Below are 22,135 nucleotides of genomic sequence, written 5' to 3'. Positions count from 1 at the left end.
TCCCAGAGCATTCCTCTGGTTCTGGGAACTGCAGTTTGTTTCTTTCCCTTTAGGACTGGGAGTAAGCTAGGTATTTCTCCTCTGATGCTGGCTGCTATGAATGGCCACGTACCTGCTGTGAAACTATTGCTCGATATGGGTTCTGATATTAATGCCCAAATTGAGACCAACCGAAATACAGCCCTCACCCTGGCCTGTTTCCAAGGCCGAGCAGAGGTGGTCAGTCTGCTTTTGGACAGGAAGGCCAATGTCGAGCACAGGGCAAAGGTAAGTGTGTGAATTGCCCTTCCTTGTGACTCATTTCTAACAGGTGATTTCTCTGAATCGTCAAGTTTCTTCAAATTTTCATGTTACTTTGAGCCTCTCTGGCTCTTAGAGGACTTATTAAATCAGAGGATTTAGTAAATGTTCTGAAATAAGTTTGGGGTTTTGTTGTTTTTAGAAAAAAGCATCAATGATGATGTGCATTAGGGAAAAGCTGACTGGTCTCTGAATTCATAATGAAGTTTAGATTGACTCTTGTTCTGTAGTACTGAGAAACTTCTCAGATTTAAGCTTGACATGATACTAGTTAACAGATAGACTTCATTCATGTAAAAATATGTATATCTAGGCAGGAAAAGAATAGTTTTGCTTATAGTGATTCTCATATAGAACAGATTTCTTGTCTACAAAAGAAGTAGTGCAATCAAACTTTGTAAAGCTTTTACGTTGCTGTAGAACCTGTGGCTTCAGTGCTGTGACTTTCTGTGCCTCTGAAATGCTCCACAGGTCCCATCCTTTGGTACTCTGGGACAGCTTTGTGTCTCCTGCCATAAAGCAAGCTTAAAGCTTGTGTAGACAGCCAGACTGATTTCCCCAGCACAAAGGAATTTTTGGTAACTCCTCAGGCTGCTGAAATAATTGCTATGTCTGTCTACCCTGCCTGCTTCTGGAATGACTGTGGCTGGAGAAAAGGGGATATGGATAAAAGCCAGCTCTCAAATGGTCAGTTGGGCATGTTAGCAGCTGGTATAAGTTTATTTAACAGTCTAGCCTGGCAACTAAGTTGGGCCCAGATCAGTCTCAGTGCCAAGGGAGGCTAGAGAAAAGCTATAAAGCCAGTTTCTGAGCATTTTCATAGAAACACTTATGTCTTCATTCTGTTCTAACCTCTGTTTTAGAGATCCTGTTGTAAACTTTTGTTTTTGCTGCTGAGACAGGTATCTGGTGGTATATAGTCAACAGTTTGCCTGGCTTTGTATAAATCAAAGCCCAAGAGTATTTGGTTTTTGGGGTTTTTGTTTGGTTGTTTTTTTGAGATAGAGGCTGCTTGAAGCTAGGCTCCTAAACTAAATATAAGCAGCTAAATAAAAAAATCTGATATCCCTGTGTAGAAATCATTTATGTCTTATCCAAAGCATATTGTACAAATTTCACACTGTGTAACTCATTCTCTTTGCACAGACTGGTCTCACACCTCTGATGGAAGCAGCTTCAGGAGGATATGCAGAGGTTGGAAGGGTTCTCCTTGATAAAGGAGCAGATGTTAACGCTCCACCTGTGCCTTCCTCAAGAGATACAGCTTTAACAATTGCAGCGGATAAGGGTCACTACAAGTTTTGTGAGCTCCTGATTAATCGGTAAATTACTACTTCTCATTAGCAGCGTATTTGTTCTGTAGCTGTATTCCTTTGTGGCAAGGGTGCCCTTGTTTACATTGCCTCATGCATCTGAGAGCAAAGGGAATGGGAAGCTTTTGGAAATAGGATGTTGTATCTGTTCCCTACTCTCCAGTGTTATCCTGGAGTATCCTGCTACTCCGGTGCTAATTAAGCAGGCAGCTGGGACCAGAGGTAAGCAAACAGTGTTTGGCTTGGCAGCTCTGTTGACTGTGTATTAATGCAGCAATTCCCACGTGAGCATTTCCTCGCTGTCACTTGGGGGGCAAAGCCTAGAAGTAGCTCTTGAGCTCTTCAGGCATAACCCTATGCGCTGCTAAAATCTCAAGGGGTTGCTTTGCCCTGTGGGTAGCCACCACATTAATGATAATTTAAAGGACCCGTCGTTGCTAGTTGCATAGCTGTGGTACAGTAGGGTACATTAGGTGAGTGCTCCTTTCTGTAACGGAAGTTTAAATAACCCCTGTGACACTATGTTGCAACTGTAACAGCAGATTTCAGGGACAGAATTTCTCTATCTAGCCACTAAATTTCAGTAATTAAAGTTATATATCCAATTGTACTCTGATCTTTCATGATCTTACTTCCTGACTTCCACCATTACTCATACCTTGTTTCATTTGGTTACACTTGTGCATTTTTTAGAGGAGCACATATTGATGTTCGTAACAAGAAAGGAAACACACCTCTGTGGTTGGCAGCTAATGGTGGTCACTATGATGTGGTTCAGTTACTTGTGCAAGCAGGAGCAGATGTGGATGCTGCAGATAATCGGAAAATTACACCTCTTATGTCAGCGTTTCGCAAGGTAGGAGACCAACTTAATTTTATGTTTCAGTGGTATATGTTTTCAAAATAGAGTTTCTAATTTGGTCTGAAATCTGAATGCTTGGTTTTGGAAGAATCAAATAGACCACAGCAAAATTACTATTTTGATAAAATGTCTGCTTCAAAGTAATCATAATCTGTGTACTTCACACAGATCTAATTTTTGAGAGATGAAAAACTTTGTTCCATAAACAATGTTAACTTTATTGTTTGCAGTTACACATTGTCCAAAAGTTTTTTCACTGTTTGAGATTTCACTGTTGCGATTACCGTAGTCCCCCCACTAAATTTCTGCAGATTATACTGCTTGTTTCAATCCTGCTTTTGAGATGAGCAAAATACCAGTCTGTAATAAACTGTCCTGATTCCTTTGTGCTTCTCCTGTTCCATTCCTAATTTGTTGTTGAGTGGGACACTTTGCATGGCCAGCTCTTACGTCACTGCTTTTTCTTCTTGGTAGGAAGAACATTGTTTTGTGATGGTTTCATCAGTTATGTTGTTGAATGCAAGGAACATAGCTATAGCAGAGGAATCGATTAACTGTAGCTGCTTTGCCTTTAATAAAATACCAAATAAGTGTACAGCTTTTTTGACAAACAGCAATACTGAGCATGCCACTACTGTCCCCCTATTGCTTTCAAATAACTTCAGAGGCAACAGTTGGATATGCCCTGCGTGGTTGCACAGTGTACCCCATCAGCGACTGTATCCAGCAGCAGAGGAATGTGTTTGCCAGGATAATATTCAGGTGGCTCAGTTCCCTGATCAGACTTACTTTGTAATTGAACAACCTAAGTTAGCTCCATGGCATGAGTGGGTTGGGGTGGCAAGCGGGGTCTAAAGAAGGTCTTCTTGGCTGTTACTAAAAACAGGAACAGCTGCCTCTGCCCTTGGGCCTGGTTTAGTCCTTGTATTTTAAAATAAAATTACTTGTGGGAGAGCTTGATCTTGCCATCTTTACGTAGAACAGCAGACATGCTGGTAGCACTGAGCAAACAGTAACTGCCTTTCTTCCCAGACAGCAGCATACCAGAAATGTTCTTACTTATTTTTAGTCTTTTGCATTGGATTGAGAGATATCAAACCTGTATTTTGATAACAAATGTTGACAGTTGTATACAAGAGATTAGAATTTTCTTTGCTGTTCTAGGGGCATGTGAAAGTAGTTCAGTTCCTGGTGAAAGAAGTTAACCAGTTTCCTTCGGACATTGAATGCATGCGATACATAGCGACAATAACTGACAAGGTGAGTTTAACTTCAGGAAAGACCCTGTCCCTTATTTGCAGCGACAATATAAGTGAGAAATCCTGAATATATGTTTGCTCATGTACATTTGATTTGGAGGTTTATGTATGTCTCCTTAATACGGAGCTGTAAAAAAAAATAAAAAAAAAATATCAGTGTTTAGAGTCCTATTCTGTTGAAATAGTTTGTATGAGAAGCTAATCTCATGTTTGTAGAGCAAGCCTCACTCCTCAATTTTAGTTTATTACCGAGGTAGTAAGACAAGTTTGCATTCCAGGACCTGTTGAAAAAGTGTCACCAGTGTGTGGAGACAATTGTGAAAGCTAAAGACCAGCAGGCTGCAGAAGCAAATAAGAATGCAAGTATATTGCTGAAGGAGCTAGACCTGGAAAAAGTGAGTAGAGAATTGCTGTCTTGTAGCATAACGGTTTGAACTATGTGTTAATCTATAGGCTGTATTTCCTGTTGGTGCTTCTTGGGGTGTGACTGTATGTGCTATCCTTGCTCTAATATACAAAAAGTGAAGCATGTACTGAGGGTGGCAAATTAGAACTGACTTATGCTTCAGCCACTTCAGTGTCCTTTGTAGGAAGGCTTGGACTTGGCAGTAGTTACCTTAGGTAGTAGCTCTCTTTCATTACTAGTGCAGATGATGTGTAAATAAGGGAGGTCTTCAGTCTCGATGGTGTGATACACAGTATGTTATATATTGTGTAACATGTAGTCCATGAGTATTTTTACGGACTACTTCTCAGTGTTACAAAGGACAGTCTACAAGCTGCCCAATGAGCTGTATGGAGTTGAGCAGATAGTGGCGAAAATCAACTTCTCCCTCGCTGAGAATTCTGTGAAGTGTCCCAGAGTAATGCAGGCACTTCTTAAGCACTCTTTAGTGGGTTCTCTTAATGGACGCTCTTACAATTTTTGATGAACAAATTTCATATTAGTTTATTAAATTTTCCAGGTTGCTGACTTGTTTAAACACCTATCAATTGCTGTGAAAGCTACAGTATAGCATAGTTGACTTGAGTGGTTCCATATATTAAAAGAAAGTTGTTAAAATAATAGCAGTTTTGTCTGTAAAATACTCTGGGAGATCTTTTTGAGTCAAAGATGTGAACATTGCTGCAAAAATATTAATGAGGTTATTAAATGTTTTTTTGAGAAAGGACTGAGAAGGTGAGAGATTTTTCTGTTTTTCCAGTAAAATTGTATTTTTATAATACCTCTGTTTTGGTTGTTATTTTGTTGTCATTCCTTAGAAGTTTTGGGACTAACTAGTCTTGTTATTCCATAACGTCTGCCCAGTTTCTGCATAATGATTCAGTATGTGACAAAGTCGTTCTAGTTCATCATGGTCTCTCCTTTCTGCCTCCCCCCAGATTTCTAGGGAAGATCTGAATTATAAGTATAATTTAGTCTGTGTGAAAATGTTTAAATATGGATCCTTTTCTTCTACATAGTCAAGAGAGGAGAGCAGAAAACAAGCTCTTGCAGCTAAAAGGGAGAAAAGAAAGGAAAAGAGAAAGAAGAAGAAAGAAGAACAAAAAAGAAAACAAGAAGAAGATGAAGAAAACAAGCCTAAAGAAACTCTGGAACTGCAGGAAGATGATGATGATGAAGAAAATGATGATGAAGGTAAAGAATGAGTGTTTCTATGAACGATGTAGTTGGGAGGGTGCCTTTCTTAACCATCTAGGTAAGGGAATCTGAAAGCTGGCTTTTCTGACACTGTGACATTGCATAGCTTCTGCCCTTGTTCTTCCCTCTGCAGTCAGAGCTCCTGGCAAAACTCCTTTGTTTGCCTTTTTTTTCTTTTTTTTTTTTCTTCTTCTCCCCTCCTTGATTCCCAAAAGTCTTTCACTCTTGGAGGATTTACAGCTGAATGCGATACATTGGTCTGATGGCTCAGCAAGGAGTGTAACTTCAGCTGTAGTGTCTTCAGTCAGGTCACTGATTTCTATATTTTGTGGAGTTTGATTGTATATCAACTGTTTTTCTTTCAGTGGAGCAAGAAGTTCCTATAGAGCCTCCTAGTGCAACTACTACAACTACAATTGGAATTTCTGCAACTTCAACTACTTTTACAAACGCCTTTGGGAAGAAGAGAGCTAATGTGGTGACCACCCCCAGCACAAATAGAAAAAATAAGAAAAATAAAACAAAAGAGACTCCTCAGAATATGCAGATAATTTTGCCAGATCAGCACATATCTCTAGCACAGCAAAAAGCAGATAAAAATAAAATAAATGGAGAGCCGAGAGGTGGTGGTGCAAGTGGGAATAGTGATTCAGATAACTTGGATAGCACAGATTGCAATAGCGAAAGTAGCAGTGGAGGTAAAAGCCAAGAGTTGAACTTCACAATGGATACAAATTCCTCTGAGCGGCGCTATGCCTCATTGCTTATCCCCTCTCAGGAAGAAAAAACAAGCACCTCAGCTTCTAAAACACCAACGAGGTGAGACTGCCATATTGCTTCCATATTGTTTCATAGGGTTTTACCTATGCCAGTGTAAATTTTCTATAGCTTAAGCTTTACACCAGCTGGTACATTCCTAACGTCTTGAGAGACTGAGTTTGCTTTATTTGCATAGCTATTAAATAACACTGTCAAGTTTGAACGCAACCTCTTTAAAATGGTAAAGATAGGATTTCTTTTTTTTACATTGCTGGTTAGTTTTTCATACTACTTTAGCAAAACAGCCAGTTCTCTCTCTGTGCTATTTAAGCATCCGTGTTGCATTGTCAGCTTTATTAGAACAGATTTTAAAGTGCATATGCTGGGAATTTAAAAAGGAAGTACCAGCTTTACTTATAATCTATTTACAGAAGTGTCTTCATTACCTTTTGATTGTTTTATGGTTTCATCATTAACTCATTTGAATTGTAATCTCTTTGTTTTAAGGAGGGAAGAAGTTGATGACTCCGAGCATTTCACCTGCCAGGTTGATGGCCAGTTTGATTTAACCTTGTCAAGCCAGAGGTGAGTGTCAAAAGAACTCAGTGAATGTACAGAGGCCATATTGAATGGTTTGGAAGATCATTCAGTTGCCAGGAGATGAACTAATAACTTTTATAACTCCGGTTTCTGAATAGGTCTTTGGTCTGAATCAAAAAGCTTAGATCCCATCTGAGTCTGTAGTCTTTGCTTATTTTTACATATAAGTAGTATGAGTCTGATCCCCCATAGTTTTCTTTTTTCTTTTCTTTTCCTGTATTAAGGGAGGAGAGAGGGCGCAGGGGTTGATCTACAGGACACCTGGCTGACTGAGAACCCAGCTTCAATAAGAATACAAACATGGGATCAAAAAGGCCAGCAAGCGAGAGGGCTGTTGCCAGACTGATTGAGGCACTTGTCTGGGAGTGGGAAGGGAGTTGGGATTTTCTTTTGTTTTATCTCCCCTCCCCGCCCCCAGATTAAAGTTAGTTGCAGAACTAGTTAGCCCTTGTGGTTGGAGCTGTGTGTTTTGGATTACCCTTAGGAATGTTAGAAATTGGATTTTGTCTATGTTCTCTTTTATGAACATAAATTGTTTCTGCCTTGGACCTTTCATCCAAGGTCTACAAAAGCCTTGGAATCCATTGCAGTTCACTACAGCAGGACTAATTAAATGCAGACTTCTAACTCCTTGTTAGAAGCAGTGCTTCTGTTAGATGAAGTACACCTAAGAAACAAGACAGTATATAAATATCAAAATGGGGCTAGTATATTTTATTAACTTCTGCAGGTGCTCTTTCACTCTTGCACTAGGCAGACTTTGTCTGAAAATCATTTCTAAATTTGCTCTTCCTGAACTCCTCTTTAGTCAACACGCTGATGACAAGGCTACTGTAACTGAAACTTTAAACTCAGACTTCGTAATGACGCTTTTCTGAAAACATACCTAGATATTTTCAGACAAAGCAGAAAAAAAAGGTTTTAAAGTCTACTCTGGAATTGATATTCCACAGTGGACTTCATTCTTTTTTTCATACGCATTTTCTTGTTCTATTTCCCTCAATCTTAGGGAGGGAATAACAGTTTCTGAGGACAAGTAAAGTTCTCCATAGAACTTTCAAATGCCTTGGGTAGGTGTATTATCAGAGAGCTAGAAAGTACTATGGTAAAGAGAAAATGCTGCCATTTTAAAAGGCATATTGTCTAAACGTTGCTTTTCATATAATCGGTACACTAGGGTTACTTAAATGTGGATAGATCTCTGAAGTTAGTATAAAGCGTAGTATAAACAGTTTGCCTACAAAAAGACTCAATAAATATAAAATGCTGTAAAGAATAGGGAATGAAAACTTGCATATAGTAAAGAGGAGAAGTGATGCTTAGCAGGATAGCTGAAGCATGAAGTCCTCTGTAAGTTTTCCAGCTATGCTATAGATTTGCTGGGTTGAATCTCGTCTATGACTAGTTTTTCAATGACTTGCGCCTGTGTTTCAGTGCTACAGATGAATATGTGAGCTCCCAGTGCTGCTCTTTTTTCACCTCCACTTAGATCAGTTAGCCTGATAAGAGATGGCCTGTACTCTCTCTCTTTCTGTTTTTTCTCTTTCATTCAAACTTTGCATTGTTCATATCACTAGACTGTTATTAGTACAGGTAATGATATTTGGGCATCTGCTTCCAAATTGATGTCACTGGGACTTAAATACATAAATATGCTCAAATATCTGTGTCTCAGTTACCCTTAAAATGAGGGGTAGAAGCATTTTCCAGGGAATCTGTAACAATAAGAGCTGAAACACAGACATTCTCAAGAACTTAGTAAGAAGGAGACATTATTAGCAAAGTACCTTTTCTTAAAAAGCTATTCAAAAAAGACAACACAGTATAGACATGTAATCAGGATGTGCCTAAGTGGCTGTGTACCACCTATTAGAAACTATTTTAATCTGATGTCCTTCGTGCTTCTGGTATTACCTCATTCAGTTTAGCACTCCACTCTTGGAGGAATGGTATTGGCTGTGGTCTAAAAGGTAAAAAAACCCTACCTATGAAGTCATTCAACAGTTGTTCCAGGTAGAAAGTGAGAATGAAAACCGTTCATGCTAGTAGTTTTAAGCTACAGAAATGTATAGTGTAATGCTGTCATTTTATTCTGTAATTTGTAATCAACGTATTTCTGTTCCCAGACTTGATGGTGAAAGTCATTCAAATTCTTTGTCAACTACTTATAAGCCTGTTTCCCTGCCTCTGACCTCTCCAAATGTAAAGCTGAATCTGACTAGTCCAAAAAGAGGCCAGAAGAGAGAAGAAGGCTGGAAAGAAGTGGTTAGAAGGTAAAGGATTTAATTCTGTTTAAAAACTGTCTGTGAGCTCTTTAGCTTGTAACATTCTCAAATAGAGAACATCCAGCAAGCTTATTTAATTATGTCAATGTATAATTAATTTATAAAAAAATCTACCACTCCTTAATTTTGCAGTGCTGTGAAAACAAATTGCAGTCCTAATTTGTAGTAACTCCTCACTTAACGTCAATACGATATGAACATTTTATTTGGCACAAGTTTTCTTTACCAGTGACTTCAGTGGAGAAAAGGATGTGGGGATAAAATAAAATGGGGAGGGAGCAGATGACAGTAAAAAGCCCCTACAGCAGATGAACCAAAGGCAGGATGGATGTTAGAGGAGAGGTGGATGATCTCTTCAAGGCTAAAATTCATTGTGCTTTGGGTGGTGACCTTGATCACTGACTCCATGGAAAATTTTGTCACTTTAAAGTGAGTGATAGAGGTGCAATTAGATGTAAAGATTTTCTGTAAAGCAAACTTCCCCTTTGAAAATATATTGGGTTTTATGATATGGCCATTAACACTCCAGTATGTTTTCTGTAACCTTTATGATGCCTACTACTTGTAACTAGAAACAATCACATGGCTTTCCTTTTTTTGTTACCTTTATCAAAAAGGAATATGGCGTGAACATACAAGTGTCATGCTCTGGGTGCACTTATGATGCCCTCCTGCTTTTGTCTTCTGCAACGGTAGTGACAAAATATGCTCATTTTAGAGAATTTAGGCTATGTGCAAAGAACATAATTGTATGGAGGATTTAAAGCATTCAGATTAGTGGAAGCCACAGACTGTTCTTAATAAAAGTTAAAAAGGCAGTTGAATCTGAAAATTTAAGTGTCTAAACCCTTAGAGTTGGTTCAGTGTCTGCCTTTTGTTGTGTTCATAAATGGGTTTCTTCACTGTGACATGGCCTTGCTAAATGTATGGTTGCAAGACTGCCTACCACTTGGTGAGTCATGCAGGCATGAAACCATTAAACAGACAGCTGACTTTTCCAGGGCTGCACAGACCCCGCCATTGACCCTGGAGCTGCTCCATCTCTCCTCCTGGGTCTCTTGAGTCTCATAGGCTCAACTGCTTGGTTGGGTATTGTCTGCTCTTCTGCTGGAGATGGTAGGGTTCTAGAGATGGCATCCAAAACCCAACCTTTCCTCATCCCTGAGGAATCAGGCCTTGTGTCATAAAGAACGCATCCGTAAAGTGTTCTGCACTGGTGTTTGCTATGCCCTGACTGATTGAAGCATGCGTCCTGCCAAAGAGCTTTTTCGCGACTTTAGATGCATACGCAAAATGCCTGGGAGCTGCATGCCTTCCTCTCCTAAAGTGTCTCCTGGTCTCAGCAAGAATTCTTCTCCTCCCCTCTCCCTGTGAGTAACCCCCTGGCTAGAAGTGATGTCTATCAAAGACATAACCAATGGAAACATCCCTTCTGCCCTTGACAGGCAAGTAGGCAGAGTTTTGAAAGACCCTCCCCCTAGCAACACTCTGCAGCCAACACCAATTGAGCAATTTCAGCTGCAGAGAGGAGGGCGCTGCTGTTCAGGAGCAAAAAGGTACTGTTTTGGGCACTTTTCAAGGTAAAAACCATTGATCTTGGCGGGTAGGGAGGGAAATGGCAGTGGGTGATGGGTGGGCAGGGGCCTTGGCACTGGGGTGAGTTCTGGAGGAGGAATGGCTCCAGGGGTGGTGGCGTGGAGTTACTAGTAGGCTGAAGTGGAAGCAGACCAAGGTATAGTTAGGAGGTCTGTGAATCATGTGGGCATATCTCGAAAGTTAGGTGCCAATGGAAGCTCTGTTTTGGGGAAGGAGTGACTGGAATGTCTAGCTTGAGAGAGGAGCCTTAGGGGTGGAGGGGAGAAGAAAACCCAAAGTATGAAATAGTCTTGGGAGGAGAGATGGGTGCGTGCTCTGAGGACCTGGTTTCTGGGGAGGGGTTGTAGCATGCTCTCCTGGCAGGAGAGGGGGAAAGAGGAAACAACTTGGCAAGATGAGGTGATGCTTTAGAACATTTCCATGTATTTAGATGTGTTTAAAATAAAATTAATTTCCTTTAAGTCCTATTAAGTGAGAGAAAATTTCCTGAGGATCAGGTTACTTAAGTTTCAAGACTGGAATAGCTAGGTGAAGCTGGCAGCCTTTTCAGGGGGTGGTGGTGATCTGTACAGTGTTCAGAGGTGCCTGCACTGTGATCACAGTGGTTTCTGAAACCCCTTTGAATCCCCTCAAATTGTTCAGTGTTGAACTATTGCACATCACTGGCAAGCTTGAAAGCAGCGTATGGGCTTGAGAGGCCCAGCCTTTAAAGTCTGAGGACGGTGGTGGCCCAGAGAGACCTTGGCTGGGGTCTGGATGCAAGCATAGCTCGTGTTCAAAGACAACCCAGGACTGTGTGCCTGCACTGACCCACCAATACCATATGAATTAGAAAAATCCTGAATTGGCTTATCTCGCTGAACACGTGGGTTACAGTGTCATGGCCTGACAATGAGCCTGCTTCTGAAAATTTATGATGCCTTCACAGTGGCTTCCAGCAGCTCCTTAAATCACAGAATTGTGCAGGTTAACTGTCTGTCATCCACCATTGTGTGGTGTCATCAACAAACTTTCAGATCTTGAGGTTTGAGAGCGGTGAATACTAAAAGGGTTGTGAATGCAAGTGATATTACAGAGTTGATCACTGGGAGAACATTGGACAGCCACCTTCTCCCTGCTGTAAACCCTAGTTATAAATGATCAAAGTAGCTAAGCCATGGACTTTTATATTTGAAGCAGCTCTATTTACGTAAATTTAGGTTGATAAGCTAAGGGTTTGTCTCGCTTTGAAGGTGCACAAGCTAAAATCCAAAAGTGTTTCTGAAGCAGTGTGAGGCACATACATCTATGTTACAACAGTGGTGGAATACATGCTTCTGGAGAACCCTCGTCAGGTACTGAGGATGATGAGTAATTTGAGTGGGGGAGTTTGAGAAGGCTCCAAGGGTGAAGAAAATATCAGCAGAAAAGCACTTGCTGCCCTGAAACTTAAGAATATTGCTTCAGCCACCTGTCAGACAGGGATATTTTATGCCTTTTAAAGTTTTAATACATTTCACAGATTTGTGATCTTTGTGATATAGGTCAAAGAAATTATCTGTCCCAGCTTCTGTCGTATCTAGAATAATGGGAAGAGGTGGGTGCAACATCACAGCAATTCAAGATGTCACTGGTGCCCATATTGACGTTGATAAGCAAAAAGATAAGAATGGAGAGAGAATGATCACTATAAGGTACAGTATCTAGAAATAAAAGTTTTAAGTTAGTCCACAATGTCATTTGTAAGAAGTTCATTTGATTTTTAAGACGGGACATATTTAGCTTCTTGGTACTAGAACAGAACATATATTACTGCTGCCAAGATATGCTGAAGGTCTGCTTCTTCAAAGATAATCCTTGAGATACGCAAAAGTCAAGAAATAACTTATTGGAGTAAACATGCAATAGACTTGCAGATCAGTATAAAATTGAGGCTGCAGAATGTTGCACAAAGTGGGGCTTCCTTTTGCAAAAGATAAATATTTTTGTATTTAATCTAGGGGTGGTACGGAGTCAACGCGATACGCTGTGCAACTCATCAATGCCCTTATTCAAGATCCTGCCAAGGAACTGGAAGATTTGATTCCTAAAACTCATATAAGAACACCTGCTTCGAGTACCAAATCAATCCATGCAAACTTTTCATCTGGAGTCAGCACTGCGACTGCGTCAAGCAAGAACTCCTTTCCCCTCGGAGCACCGCCCCTAGTCACATCGCAGTCATCAACACTATCTACTTTCCAGCCTACTAACAAATTAAACAAGAATGTCCCAGCGAATGTGCGCTCATCTTTTCCGGTGTCTCTTCCTCTAGCTTATTCTCACCCTCATTTTGCCTTGCTGGCTGCCCAAACTATGCAACAGATCCGACACCCTCGCTTACCTATGGCCCAATTTGGAGGAACTTTCTCACCTTCACCGAACACTTGGGGACCATTCCCAGTGAGACCAGTTAACCCTGGCAGCACAAACAGCTCTCCAAAGCATAATAGTTCAAGTCGCATAGGTAGTCAGAATGGAAATATTTTACAGACAGAGTCTCCTGGATTAGCTACTTCTAGTTGTCCCATTACTGTCTCTTCTGTAGCTGCTTCCACTCAACCGCTGTGTGTAACCAGTAATCGGACTCCCTCTTCTGTCAGAAAGCAGTTGTTTGCCTGCGTTCCCAAGACGAGCGCTGCAGCAACAGCAATCTCAACTGTGACAAGTACCTGTAGCACTCTGCCTTCAGCTTCCTCTGCCCCTCCAAACAACGGGCAAGTGCCCACAGCATTTCTGCCATCTAATGCTCCACAAACACAGCATTCTGCACTTAAAGCGGACTCTTTCTTGGCTGTCTCGGCACCCAAAGAGAAGGTGTCAACACCAGACCAGCCCACTGCAAATGTGTGCGCACCATCTTCCGTTGCAAGTAGTTGCAGTATGTCAGCTAGCAGCAACTCAGGAGTCACTGAAACTCATCCATCAAGCAGCCCTGCACCACTAAATAATGTCCAGGATGAAATACTGCCAACCAGCATGTCAGAGATCAATCCTTCCATGTCAATGCCTTTTTCATCCAGCTCAGAAACTGCTCCCTTAAGCTTAGCGTCACCCAGGTCAGTTGTTGCAGATAATCAGGACAACAGTAACTTACCTCAAGTAGCTGTACCAGCACCTCGAGTTACCCACAGGATGCAGTCCAGAGGTTCTTTCTATTCAGTGGTACCAAATGCAAACCTCCATCAAGATCCTCAGTCTATTTTTGTTACGAATCAAGTTCCTTTAACACCTTCTCAAGGTCCACCTGCTGCAGTGCAGCTTTCATCAGCCATGAATGTTATGAACGGTTCTCAGATGCACATTAACCCAGCAAACAAATCATTGCCTCCTACCTTTGGGCCAGCAACGCTCTTCAATCACTTCAGTAGTCTTTTTGATAGCAACCAGGTGCCAGCTAACCAAGGATGGGGAGACTGTCCACTCTCTACCCGAGCAGCAGCTGACCCATCTTTCACTGTTCAGTCTACCTTTTTGAATAACTCTGTGCTAGGACACGTGGAAAACGTGCATCCTGACAACTCCAAGGCTCCTGGTTTCAGGCCACCTTCCCAACGGGTTTCGACTAGTCCTGTAGGTAAGTCATTAAGCTCATGCACTGGACAGAATTCTTTCTTCAACCATTACACTTTGATCATCTCAAACTGATTGAGAAGTAGTTTACAGATGACAGAGAATACCAATGTAACGAGGATGGTCTGTATTTCCAAGTTGTCTTTAAAATGTCGATGATTTTTTTTTTTTCCTCTTTTCTTCAGCTCTTCCAGGATGTTAGGTGTTGGGAACATTACAGACATTGCATTGCTTGTTCTCTGTAATACACAGGAATGCTTCCACCTGTTTGTAGAGTTCAGAGTAGCATTGATTTTAGCTTTTGGGTTGGAATGTAACATAGGCTCAGGTGATACCAAACCTGAAACAGTGGGGCCAGAACTCTTGACAGATTCCAGCTGCAGGAGTTGACTGCATGCAGCTCAATTTTTTGTCTGAGACTCTAGCTTGACTCAGTGAGGGTAAACTCTCTGTACTTTTTGTCTCTTGATATGGCTCTGGGATTTTAATAAGCTCGTGTTGTGCTTTGGGAAATTGGTGTGTTTTATTAGGAAGTTACAGTCCTTCTGCTGTTAAGTATAGCAGTTCAAGTTTACCTGCATTTATTTGAAATGGGTTAGGAACACTCACAGTGAGCTCCCTGCCCTTACTGTGCTCTAACTAAAGGATTATTATCATCTCAGTGTTCAAACTGTTGCAGGCAACTGGCTGCACCCATTTGGCTGGAAGGGACCCTCGAGATCTAGCCTGTGCCGCTCTGTACACCCCTTCATTCTTGCCATAATGGCTGGAGAGCCTTGCTTTGAAGTTGTCTTTACCCTCACAGTGTATGTTAGATAGGCTAATGCTTCAGGACTTGAAAGCTGGACTGGGACAAGTCAAGCAGTTTTACTTTCAGACTAAAGGACAAGGGGGCATTTGAAAGATGTGGTGGTGAGGATAAAGGTTTTCAGTATGCATGTTCCTCTCCTCCTACAAACATTTTCTTCTGAAAACCAGAACACTTCTCTCTGACTGGCTTTAACCACAAAACTGGGACGTTTGCTATGACTGTAGTTTTCTTATTAGTTTAATTTGGGCTGAATAGCTCTGCAAAGCAAGAGAATACCTAGAGCTCTTCTGCCATGTCCAGTCCCAATGCAGTAAGCAGAACCAGATGTAACTAAGGCTGTGGAAGGTAAAGTAAGTGGACCTTGTTCGTCAGATAGGCTGCTAATAAAGGAATTGCCAGACCCTCCTCAGCAGACTCCAGAAACACTTTACATTGGCTTAGCTTTTTCTCTGCAATGCTCTAAACTGGGAGTTGTCTGTTGCTGGAGTGACCCCTGGGGAAGGAAGCTTAGGGCAGATGGGATTTGTTGGTTCTTCTGATGATTGCATCTTGCGTATATGGAGGCAGCTGACTGGGACTTCCCATAGCAGCAAAAAAATTTTGCTGTTCACTTATGCTAAGGTCATCTGTTTGTCATTGTGAAAAATTTCTTGGTCCTTTATATATCTTTAAATGACTTCAAGTAATTAAAAAGTAGTCTAAATCTGTTTCTTCTCTGAGTTAGGAAGGTTAGATATATACCAAAGGAGAGCTCCCATGGTTGACTTTGGGGAGGTAAGTGTGAAATTGTTCTCAGCGGAAGCACAAAAATATCTGGACAGAACACACTTTTTTCTGAGCTGGAATTTGATCAGGATATTGCAAAGTGAAGAAAAACTGCGAATAGGTAGATGTGCTGCTAAAATTTTGCCTGGCAGGAGGTGACTGGTTGATCAGGTCCTTAATTGATGAATTTAATGTAATTATACTTAATACTGCTTTTGATCACCTTCATTTCAGAATCTGAATAGTCTGTCACACAGGAGAGGAGGGGTTTGGGGAAACTGGGGAGAAGGGGGTGTTTTGAATGTGTGATAGTGAGGAAAGGAGTGGGAATTGTAGGCTGAGGACCCCTCTGACGCCTTCCTTGGAGCATAAGTGTGGTCCTGTGGTCTGTCCAGCCATCTAATGCTCGACCAGCAGGTCGAGGGAGGTGATCCTGCTTGTCTACTCCGCTCTGGTGAGACCCCACCTGGACTAGTGCATCCAGCTCTGGGGGCCCCAGTACAGGAGAGACATGGAGCTGTTGGAGTGAGTCCAGAGGAGGGCCACAAAGCTGATCAGAGGGCTGGAGCACCTCTCCTATGAGGACAGGCTGAGAGAGTTGGGATTGTTCAGCCTGGAGAAAAGGCGGCTCCGGGGACACCTAATTGCGGCCTTCCAGTACCTGAAGGGGCCTGCAGGAAAGATGGTGAGGGACTGTTTATGAGGGAGTGTAGTGACAGGACGAGGGGTAATGGCTTTAAGCTAAAAGAGGATAGATTTGGATTACATGTTAGGAAGACATTCCTCCCTGTGAGGGTGGTGAGGCCCTGGCACAGGTTGCCCAGAGAGCCTGTGGCTGCCCCATCCCTGGCAGTGTTCAAGGCCAGGTTGGATGGGGCTTTGGGCAACGTGGTCTAGTGGAGGGTGTCCCTGTCCATGGCAGGGGGTTGGAACTAGATGATCTTTGAGGTCCCTTCCAACCCAGACCATTCTATGATTCTGTGATCTCATTCACTGGCTCTTACCAGGGTGCATTCAGACCTTTCTGCTCAGCTCAGCCTCCAAGATGGGTTGAACCTTGGCTGTTTCCACAGGGTTTGGTGGCAGGTTTCATGAGATTTTTGAGAAGGGGCGGGGGGAAAGGCCAGTCGCTGCAGGCTTATGCTTTGGCCAACAGCAGTGCGATGGACAAGGAGTAGTCTGGGCCTTGTCTGGCAATTCAGTACACTTTTGTGTGATGAGAGCAGCTGGACGCCAATCCTCTAATCTCAGCTGTGAATCTACACCTGACGGAGCCGAGGTTTGTCTTTTGTGCCTGTCTTCCATAGTTGGGCTGTGGCAAATTTTTCCACAAATCAACATCTCTTGGTGATCACCTCTAAGCTGATTTGGTGGAGATTTAATGTAATTTGTGCACTAAACCAGCTTTTTCTTAACAGGTTGTCACCTCAGGGTGGAGTTTGGGTACTCTGCTTTTCCTATTCATAAGTAAGCTCAGTTGCAGCTTGAGTTTTCTCTGATTCATCGGTTCTTTTGAGGCACAGATACACATGCACATCTCACCGGCTGTGGATCTGTTCTGGAAATGGCCTTTTGTCTCACGTCTTTAGATCTCTTGTCCTAGCAGCTTGCAGATAGAGGGCAGATGTAGCCCAACCCTTTGGGGAGGCTGTGTAGAAGACCAAAGAAGTCTATTTGTTACTTCTTGCCTCTGGATTTTAAGGAGTTTGAGACCTTGCTCTTGTGGTATTAAAAGGTATCACAAACTTGAAATATGCCAGCTTAGGAAGCAGCATGTGAGTATGAAGTTGCATGAAATGGCTGGGCTCCCTGTTGTACATGGAGTGACCAAGTGTTGCGGCTGTTGCTCTAAATGTGGAGTTAGCCCTTGCAATTTCTGCAGAAGTGCCTGGGGGCTTTGATAAACTGAATTTTGAGCAGGGTTCATGTGAGATTGATACACCAGTCTCGAAAGCTCAGTTATACTTTCAGAGCATGATGAAGAGTTTGAATTCATGGCCCAAGTAACTGCAGAGTATGGTATTGCAAAAGGTTTTAGTATTACAAAACCTGATTTTGTTGGTAGGTACATAAATAGGAAGCTTGTTACTGAAATCAGGATTCTGTAAGTCATTGTTCATAAAAGCCAGTTTTTAATATTGAGCAAAGGGTTTTTTTCATCCACTTTCATAAAAGGCAAGAAAATGATAAAAAGTGTTCTTTACAGCCTGAAAACTGACTACTCTGAATTTGTATATCTCTGGCTGTCACACTTCCTTCAACCTGTAGGAAATACACAGCAGTGCTGAAATGGTCTTGGCTGTACAGTCACTGCACTTTGAAAGCTGTGTACCCATCCTACCAAGCCTTCAAAAGACACAGCTGAGTGTCTCTTTTCTGCAGAAGAGCTATTTTTGTCATAATTTCTGCCTTCTTCTCTGTTTAGGAAATCAGCAGTCGCCATGGGCAGCCGCAGCTCTGTTACCCCTTCTGTATGGGGCAGAGTCTTGGGATCTTCAGTGGTTTGTCAGCCAGCTGGAAACTTGGTTTTGATGTGGGGTAGAATCAGTCACCATAGGGGCCTTTTGACTACCTCTGAGTTGACTTTTGTGGATGGAGGGTCAGCAAGAGTGTCCTGTCGGTAGCTCCATTGCAGATGGATAGGGAGGGCCCTCAGCTGGAGGTGCCGCAATCTGCTAACAGCTAGGCTCCATGCTGGAGGCCAGTCTGCAGCTCTAGACAAACTCAGATCAATCAAACTGCATTTACAGGTAGCCTGCACAGGCATTAGCATCTTCCTCATAGCCATGGAGTCTGCGCTTTGTGCTGTGACAAACCCTGAAAGATCGTCCTCCCATGCTCAGGTTCCCTTGCCTGAGCACCCTGTGTTGTGGTGGTGGTGATTTATTTCTCCTTGTCTGTAATGGCAACTTCTCTTTTTTTTTTTTTTTTAACCTTTGGGGTAGGGTTAGTGAGAAAAATGCCTCCTTCAAGTCCAGTGAGTCATTTCTGTCAATGTGAGCAGGTTGGATCTGGCACTTCTGGAAGCAGTAAATCAGGTTGACTTGGTTGATAATATTGGGGGTGGGGGAAAAGACCTGGCTTTCAGGAACGTATCCAGGCGATGAAAGGTGGACCTCTACTCTAGGACCTAAGGTATTGCCTGTCACCACTGCTGTTTGCAGACTGCTGTGGTGTAAGTAGGTACCAACCTTCAACCTTGCTCTGCAGCATGATAGGCTGGTCCTGGTTGTGGTCATTTTGAAATGTTTAAATGGCTTTGAAACTAGTCTTGTTTAATAGGCCCTTGAAACTAAACCCAAAACTCAGGTGAACAGGTGGCCATGCCCATTTCTGCTTTCAGGTAATAATGTGTGATAAGAGCTTTTACAACATTTTGGAAAAGTACTTAAAAGCTTTGGCTTATTAAAAACCTGCAATTTCCCCTTGCTAATAATTTTTGTGGGACTTCGAACTTTCTCTCCATCTCTCCCTTCCTCTCCAGCATCCCTGTAGAAAGCAGCCCCCTCACCTGTTGCGCTGTGCATTGTCAGCCCTGTTTCTCTGGACACAGCATGCTCTGACCAGTCTATATGTGAATGTACCTATAGGATGGCAAAAACTATACTGCAGTGAACTATTTCCCTGGTGTCGGATTCCCCTGGGACTTTCACAGAGCCCTGTATCCCAGTTTGACTTTTGTGGCTTTTTTGTAAGCAAAGATCCTTGCCACTCCCAGCTTTACTCCTTTGCCCTCCCTGCTAAGATCATTTCCTTTCAGTGACCAAAGGGATGGCTGGTTTTGTTAAAAACTTCAGGCCAAAACAAACAGCGTACAGAAATGCCTTCTGTCTGTTTCTACGGGAGAATCATGCACCTGTAAAATGAATTTACCATGTGCGGATACTCCCGAAGGTGGTGAGATGCTTTAATTATATTTGGAGCACTAGCTCTCTCTGGTGCTTTGAAGCAGGTTCCCAAAGAGAGATATTTAATCAAATTTATGTTTATTTCAGGCTTACCCTCTCTAGATCCATCCAACAGCTCTACAACTTCTTCTTCAGGTCCTTTGACAGGCTTTTCAGCAAACATACAAGGAGCACGGGTTTACCTTCAAGGGCCAGCGCCTGTTGGGACTCCCAGCTTTAACAGACAGCATTTTTCACCACATCCTTGGACAAGCGCAACAAATTCATGTAGGAACTTCATGGGTCTGTCTTAGTTAACTATAAATTCATAGCTATTGTCTTTAGTAGATTTGTAACTTGAGGGGAAATTACCCAGTGATGCACAAAATGCTTTCCAGTTGCTTTTAGCAGCTGTGAGGATGGCGTGCAAATCCCAAGCTGTACTGTTTTGTGTGTTTTCCCATGTAAAATGCCAGTAGTTCTTGTAGCATTAAAGGCATATTTGGGGGGAAAAAAAAAAAAAATCAGTCATCATAGGCTCTGAGAGGAGAGGGCATGAAGCTGTGGGGGAGTGGAGATGATTTTACCGAGCTAAAGATTCTCCTCTAAAGAGTATGAGTGTACTATTAGGTGAAAATGTCATGTTTGCCATGGTTTGAAGTTATACTTGCCTTTTTTCTTTTTTCCCCTTCTTTTTTTTTTTCCTTTTTTTTTAAAAAAAAAAAAAGGGATTCTGGAATTGTTTGATGTTACTTAAAATGTTCCAAAATCTTTAAGCATCATCTGAGCTAACAGTGGGTCTTTCTCCTAATGGAAAGAACATGGAAGTAGCTTTGCAGAAAATATGGGTCTTTGATTCAGAATCTTAAGTGAAGAGGCTTTTCATGTCACTGCATGCAACTTCATTGCCACTCTGACCTTAAGAACCAAAATGTTTAAATGAGTGCTCAAAGGAAGTTGGATTTTCCAAGAAGAGTCAGTGACGCTTCTGAAGTTGGTGGGACTTACGCTCTTAGGTTACCATGTGGCTTTGGGAAGCTGCCTAATTTCTGCTGGAAGTGGTCGATACCAAAACCAGGCTGTTTAGATATTTATGGTATTTTGACTGACGTTTTCACCTCTTGCTGAAACTCTTCCATGTTTCTTATTCTTTCTTGTAATTAATTTAGATGTACTGCTATGTCATGAGAGTATCACATGATGCTGAAAGCATTTGTGTTACAATGTTGATTTTAGAGTTAAAATAAACTCTAAACAGAATTTTTGTAAAAGACTTGAAGAATGCTTGCCAAAAAAGCCTTTAAAACCTTTTTATCATTTGATTTGAGATAATATTGAGGGGATAGAGCAGGTAGCATTTATGCTTCCTAGTTTGTGTGCTTTGTGTGTAATTAAGCAAGAGAAATATTCTTTTCAGCAGGTGAATCTCCTATTCCATCAGTTTCCTCAGGATCATCTTCGCCCCTCTCAGCTGCTTCTGCACCTTCTAACTTGGGCCAGCCAAAAACGGGTAACGCCAATCAAGATCGAAAGGTACCTCCTCCGATTGGGACAGAAAGGCTTGCTAGAATTCGACAGGGGGGATCTGTCACTCCTACACCCTTAGGAACCAACTTCACAGCTCCTGTCGGTCATAGCGGTATTTGGTCCTTTGGAGTTAACAGCATGTCTGGTAAGTCTGTTGTACAGCCTGGGGTAGCCTAAAGAAACTTGTAGGGCCTTTTGGAAGTACTACATTTGAAAAGGAAGTTGGGGAGGAGCAATAAAGCTCCACAGTCTGTAATCAACTTTCATGTAGTACGTCCTGAAGGGAAAACCGGTGTCAGTAGCAGAAGAGTGCGTATCAATGAAAGCGCTGTGGTTTTCTCTCCTAATGTAGGTGGTTCTCACTCAACCTAGATTATCTGTCAGCGTACACTTGTAAACCCTGAGAACAGCTCAGAAATTTCATATTAAGTCTATTGAATGATACAGAATTTAAAAAGTAAACAACTTTTTACCTGTTAAGGGAGTCCATTTCCAAGTCTGACCCTTGGCCTAAAAGGACAACTGCCTCTGTCCAAGTTTCTAGCCTGCTTTCCGTAAACATCTTAAAATGTTAATTGTGGTGTAGCTAATGCATCCAGAAACACATAACTGTGGATGCTGATTTTTTGCATTGATCTCCTGACTCTTGAATAGTATGGAGTAACTTCTGTTCCAGGCAGGCCCAGTTTTAAAAGAATGACTCTGAAACAGCTGAAGTTTTATGTTCACTTCCTGATAGTTTGAGGTCCTTGTGGAAAGGAGGAGCTGCAGCATTTGAGGTGTAAAACGTTTCCACTGGTAACTTTAAATACAAATGTTTAATAGTCCCGTATTTGTTACATTTTTCAGTGAAGCCCTCCATAGTTTGGTTAACTTAGTGTCTCAACATTGCTATATCTTTTTCAAGAAAAGTTTGTATGTGCTTGTGAACAACATTT

General features: G+C 42.0%; 1 protein-coding gene across 13 annotated transcripts in view; it reads left to right on the top strand.

Annotated features, from left to right (window-relative positions):
- Window positions 1–22,135, top strand: part of ANKHD1 (ankyrin repeat and KH domain containing 1) — a 116,428-nt gene that overhangs the window by 88,076 nt on the left and 6,217 nt on the right. For 5 of the 13 annotated variants that reach the window (XM_075766614.1, XM_075766617.1, XM_075766618.1 and 2 more), the window contains 14 exons: window positions 54–267; window positions 1,447–1,622; window positions 2,307–2,469; window positions 3,640–3,735; window positions 4,013–4,129; window positions 5,199–5,373; window positions 5,742–6,195; window positions 6,643–6,720; window positions 8,862–9,008; window positions 10,466–10,576; window positions 12,140–12,289; window positions 12,596–14,211; window positions 19,779–19,973; window positions 21,088–21,342. In XM_075766614.1, the coding sequence (XP_075622729.1) occupies window positions 54–267; window positions 1,447–1,622; window positions 2,307–2,469; window positions 3,640–3,735; window positions 4,013–4,129; window positions 5,199–5,373; window positions 5,742–6,195; window positions 6,643–6,720; window positions 8,862–9,008; window positions 10,466–10,576; window positions 12,140–12,289; window positions 12,596–14,211; window positions 19,779–19,973; window positions 21,088–21,342 (3,947 nt within the window). The remainder of the gene's footprint in view (window positions 1–53; window positions 268–1,446; window positions 1,623–2,306; window positions 2,470–3,639; window positions 3,736–4,012; window positions 4,130–5,198; window positions 5,374–5,741; window positions 6,196–6,642; window positions 6,721–8,861; window positions 9,009–10,465; window positions 10,577–12,139; window positions 12,290–12,595; window positions 14,212–19,778; window positions 19,974–21,087; window positions 21,343–22,135) is intronic. The other 8 variants (XM_075766609.1, XM_075766620.1, XM_075766608.1 and 5 more) reach the window with 6 other exon arrangements.

Source organism: Balearica regulorum, chromosome 14, assembly GCF_011004875.1.
Source record: "Balearica regulorum gibbericeps isolate bBalReg1 chromosome 14, bBalReg1.pri, whole genome shotgun sequence".
In the NCBI taxonomy this organism is placed as follows: Eukaryota; Metazoa; Chordata; class Aves; order Gruiformes; family Gruidae; genus Balearica; species Balearica regulorum.
This window is presented reverse-complemented; position numbering and strand designations above follow the sequence as displayed.